The 4,247-nt window shown below is 40.8% G+C and overlaps 1 protein-coding gene across 1 annotated transcript in view; it reads left to right on the top strand.

The window, feature by feature from the left end:
- Nucleotides 1–4,247, top strand: part of DHX35 (DEAH (Asp-Glu-Ala-His) box polypeptide 35) — an 82,424-nt gene that overhangs the window by 11,779 nt on the left and 66,398 nt on the right. The window contains exons 2-3 of the mRNA XM_006881715.1: nucleotides 408–541; nucleotides 3,098–3,190. Coding sequence (XP_006881777.1) covers nucleotides 408–541; nucleotides 3,098–3,190 — 227 coding nt within the window. The remainder of the gene's footprint in view (nucleotides 1–407; nucleotides 542–3,097; nucleotides 3,191–4,247) is intronic.

The raw sequence follows: 4,247 nt of genomic DNA on the forward strand, positions 1-4,247 counted from the left end.
TGTGTGTGTGTGTGTACCGTCAAATTGGATCTGACTGGTACAGGAGACTGCCCCTCCTTCTCCAGCAGAGCATGAAGTAGAGTCTGGGTATTTTTTTTCCCCCCAGGTGCCTGTCGGGGCCTGGGTTTCAGCTGTCCACACCACAGCAGTGGACAACGCGCTTAAAGCCCCTGATGGCTCTGGGCGCTGACTCTCACCAGTGGCTATGGATGAAGTCACAGGCGATTTTCAGCCAGCACCGGTAGATAAGCTTTTTAAGACAACTTCTTACAGTTAAAGTGCAGTGCCTTTGAGTCTCTCAAGGAAAAAGAAACGCTTTGCTCCCATCGTGCCTTTGCAGATTTGTTGCTTCTGCCCATCTTTCTGTTCACTGCACCAGAAAATCTCAAGTACTGTTTCTGCTCCAGGTACCGAAGGGCCAGGGGTCAGCATTTCTGAAGAGAGACAAAGCCAGTCGGAAACCTCAGTGCCGACCATTGTTTACAACCCTTATGCTGCCCTTTCTATAGAGCAGCAGCGGCAGAAGCTGCCGGTGTTCAAGGTATGTTGAATCAACATCTTCAGTCTGCGGGCTGCCCTGTGGCTGCATTAACTCTGCTCACCATGCAAGGGGCAGATACTCTCTTACTCTTGATAATTCTTTAAACCACAGTGAGCTAGCTCAGAGATACTCTTGACCCAGTAGATATTACCGAAAAATTGAAAATGACACCCCTACCCCACTCTCATTGCTTGCAATTCTAGATAATTTAAAATAACTTGGAAAAGTTGAGAAAAAGCATAATGACTTTCTGTGCATTCTTCTTTGACAGATTACCAACTTGTGGTTATTTTTACCTTTCCTCTTAAAGACATGGTTCTTCAAATGAGATTTATTGGAAGTAGGAGGTTATTTCAGGTGAAGAGGTGAGCTGGGGGTACCTTGGACTGTCGCTCAGGCAGCAACAGGAACTTGGTGTGGCTCCTGCATCCCGAGTGGGTTTCTGAGTCTTGGAGTTGTGGATACATACTCACATCACTGGAGACTGAGATGTAAAACACGAGTTAAAATTACATCCCTGTACAGTGAATGGTTGTTCTCTAGTCCACACGTGCTGTGTTCGTTGATTGGCACCCTTTCGCCTGTTGGCGTGTTCCTTGGAAAGCCAGATTATGACCAGGAGATATACCAAGAGCTATTCCTGAAAGATGCTTATTTTGTACAGCCCCCACTGAGGAATGAGGAACGTCTCTGCGTGTGACCCCAATTGGCAAGACTACAAGCACCCCACTGTCTCTCTTGGGTAGTGTTGGTTTTGAAAGCTGCCAACTTCTTACATTTAGGGAGCCTCTCTGCCTAGACTGCTGATAATCCCTCTTTCATTAAGTGCTTTTCTCCCCAAACAGATAATTAATACTAGCATATTTAATGGCATTACCGTGGCTCAAACACTGACAGTCTTTGGGTTTTTTCCCTCAGGTGACTAATCTCATTCATGGGGTGTGAATGTTGCCCTTTTGGTCCTGAGGAGATACAATTACTAGGCTCACTGTTGTTTCCGCCTCAGGAGAAAGATGTGACAGTCAGCTGGCTCTGTGGGATTTTAGCCTTGGAAACCTTACTGAGCAATTCTCCTTTATCCTTGTCCTAGGGTCACGAGGTGTGTCAGAATTGACTCGATGGCCACAGGGCTGGGTTGGGTTATTTACCACTGAAGGATGCAGTCTGAGTCTTGATGTCTCTGGACTCTGGAGTTTGACTTTAGGGTTCACAGCCAGGCTTCATCACTTGTGTGCCATGTGACCTAGCTTTACCATGCTACGCTTCATCTGCCTTATATATATAGAGTGGGGCAAAGAGTATCCGCTTCATAGCCTAGTGATCAGATCCAATGAGATGATCCGTGTTGAGTTTTTAGCAAGATGCCTGACTTGTAATAAACTTTCAAGTTCAGGGGTAGTTACTGTTTCCCAAGTAAATTTTGGCCTTTGCTGTTCTTGATCTTCCAACTAGACGTACAAGATAAAAATCAATGAAATGACAGCAGATGAAAAAAAAAGAACTTAAAATATGCTGAAGAGATAGACATGATAAAGAAGGTCCCTGGGTAGGACATGCACTTTGTGATTGGTCAGTAGGCTAAAGCTGGGGCAGTGTAAATCTGCCAGCAACTCTCAGGTTAAAAGAGCAGGATGACTGATGCTGTTATGCTCCGTAACTGATGTAACCAGTTTCCCAGTGATGAACATGAAGGCTGTTTTGCTCTTGCTGTTCTAAAGAGTGAACGTGTTTATACATGTATCTTTGTGTGCATGTATTGATAACACAATTCTTAAGAGTGAAAATTTGTACACCAGTGTTCATAGCAGCATTATTCACCATCACAAGAACATGGAAATAGCCCAAATGGCCAACCACAAACGAATAGATTGAGGAATTATGGTACATTCACACAATGGAATATACTATGCAGCATGCAGAAGCAGTGATTTTATAAATTATTACCTAACTTGGGAGGGACTGGAGAGCATTATGCTGAGTGAACTAATTCAGTCCCCAAAGGATAAATATTGTATAAAACAATTATTATAAAATGAGTATAAGAGGGGTAAGAAAGGGTGGAAGCAGAGGGATGAGGATGTGCAGAGGGAAGGAGGAATTAATCATAGGATTGTACAATTCGATGGGTGGCAGGGTGAGGGAAATTGAAAGAATCTGATTTTGAAAACAATGTATTCAAATTTTATAAATAAATTAGTATAAAATAAAAAAGTAAAGATCATACCAAAAAAACCCAACAAATGAAAAATATTAAAGAGAAGCTATCTGCATTAGATTGAGGTAGATGTTCTATTCAGTTGCAGTAACTTAAATGGATATCAACTCTATTTGAGAGGCAGAAACACTTTGATAGTTCTTTTTCTTTAATAATAGTTTTTTGGGTTTTTTTTTTTAAATAAAATTTTAGTTTATAGTGGTTTGCTTACAAAGTTCGTATGATAGTTGTTTTTTAAAGTTTACTTTCCCTAGGCCAACCACTCCTATCACAGTGTTTGAATATCTTAGTTTAGGTCTTTGCAGAGCATACATGGTTATTTAATTTTCATTCTTTTACAGCTTAGGAATCACATACTCTACTTGATAGAAAACTATCAGACAGTGGTGATTGTTGGCGAAACGGGATGTGGGAAGAGCACGCAGATTCCTCAAGTGAGTGTCTGTTTTTGTTTGTGACTTTGCACTAAGGTTTGTTGGAAGGACTCTGTAACTTTGAGAGCTCTGTATATTATCTCTTGCATTTCTGAGGCCTTTTCTCAATCAGGAAAGAATCGATTTCAATGAAATTTCTTTCTAATAAACTTTTGAGACTTTTAATTTTGTGATAGTACCAAAGTAGCTATTGTGTTGAACTTATTATTATTTCAGAATAATTGAATAGCTTCTCCCAGAAAGGAGCTGTGTAGATGTGTAAGATATAGTTTCAATCCTCACATAAGTATGATTAAAGAGGTAGGATCAAATAGATATTGTGGGATTGTAAATAAAAATTGACTCACAAAGCTACTCAGGGCTTTTGAAGAAAACCCTCTTACCAGGAAAAAAAGAACCCCACATATTTGGTGGAGCCAGGCATGAGTACAAGATGAATACAGGAAGACCTCACAAAGGAAATGCCATCTGAAATAGGCCTAAAAAATCCGTACGAGCTGGCAGGTGTTCCAGTCCAGTGAATGCTGTGGGTAGAGATAATGGGGTGGAGAAGTGTTTGGAGCTACTGAGTATTAAGTCTGGAAAGCTAGGCTGAGGGTCAGGGTGTGTTTTAAAAGCCTGACTTGTTTTTTTTTTTTAAATAAATGTGTATATGTTTTTATAAAGAGAACTCTACTGGCCAAGTAGTAAAGAGTTGTTCTGTCAACCCAAAGGAACTTGGTTCAAACCCACCAGCTACTCCAAAGGGGAGAGATGGGGAATCCTCCATGTGGTTTACAACCTGTGAAAACTCGCTGGAGGAAGAGCTGTGGATTGGTTCTGTCTCTGTGGCACTTAACATCAACACAATATATTTAAAAAGTTACCATTTTAACCATCTTTTCCAAGTGTGACTTTTAATTAAAAGGGAAATATAAACTATCTGTAGCAAAGTTCATAAATTATACCTTACACCACAAGAAGATAAAGGTAAATAATCCAGTTGAAAAATGGACACAGGATATGAACAGACACTTCACCAAAGAAGACATTCAGATGGCCAACAAGCACATGAAGA

Source organism: Elephantulus edwardii, unplaced genomic scaffold (genome assembly GCF_000299155.1).
Source record: "Elephantulus edwardii isolate Elephantulus edwardi_28Jun2011 unplaced genomic scaffold, EleEdw1.0 scaffold00015, whole genome shotgun sequence".
NCBI lineage: Eukaryota > Metazoa > Chordata > Mammalia > Macroscelidea > Macroscelididae > Elephantulus > Elephantulus edwardii.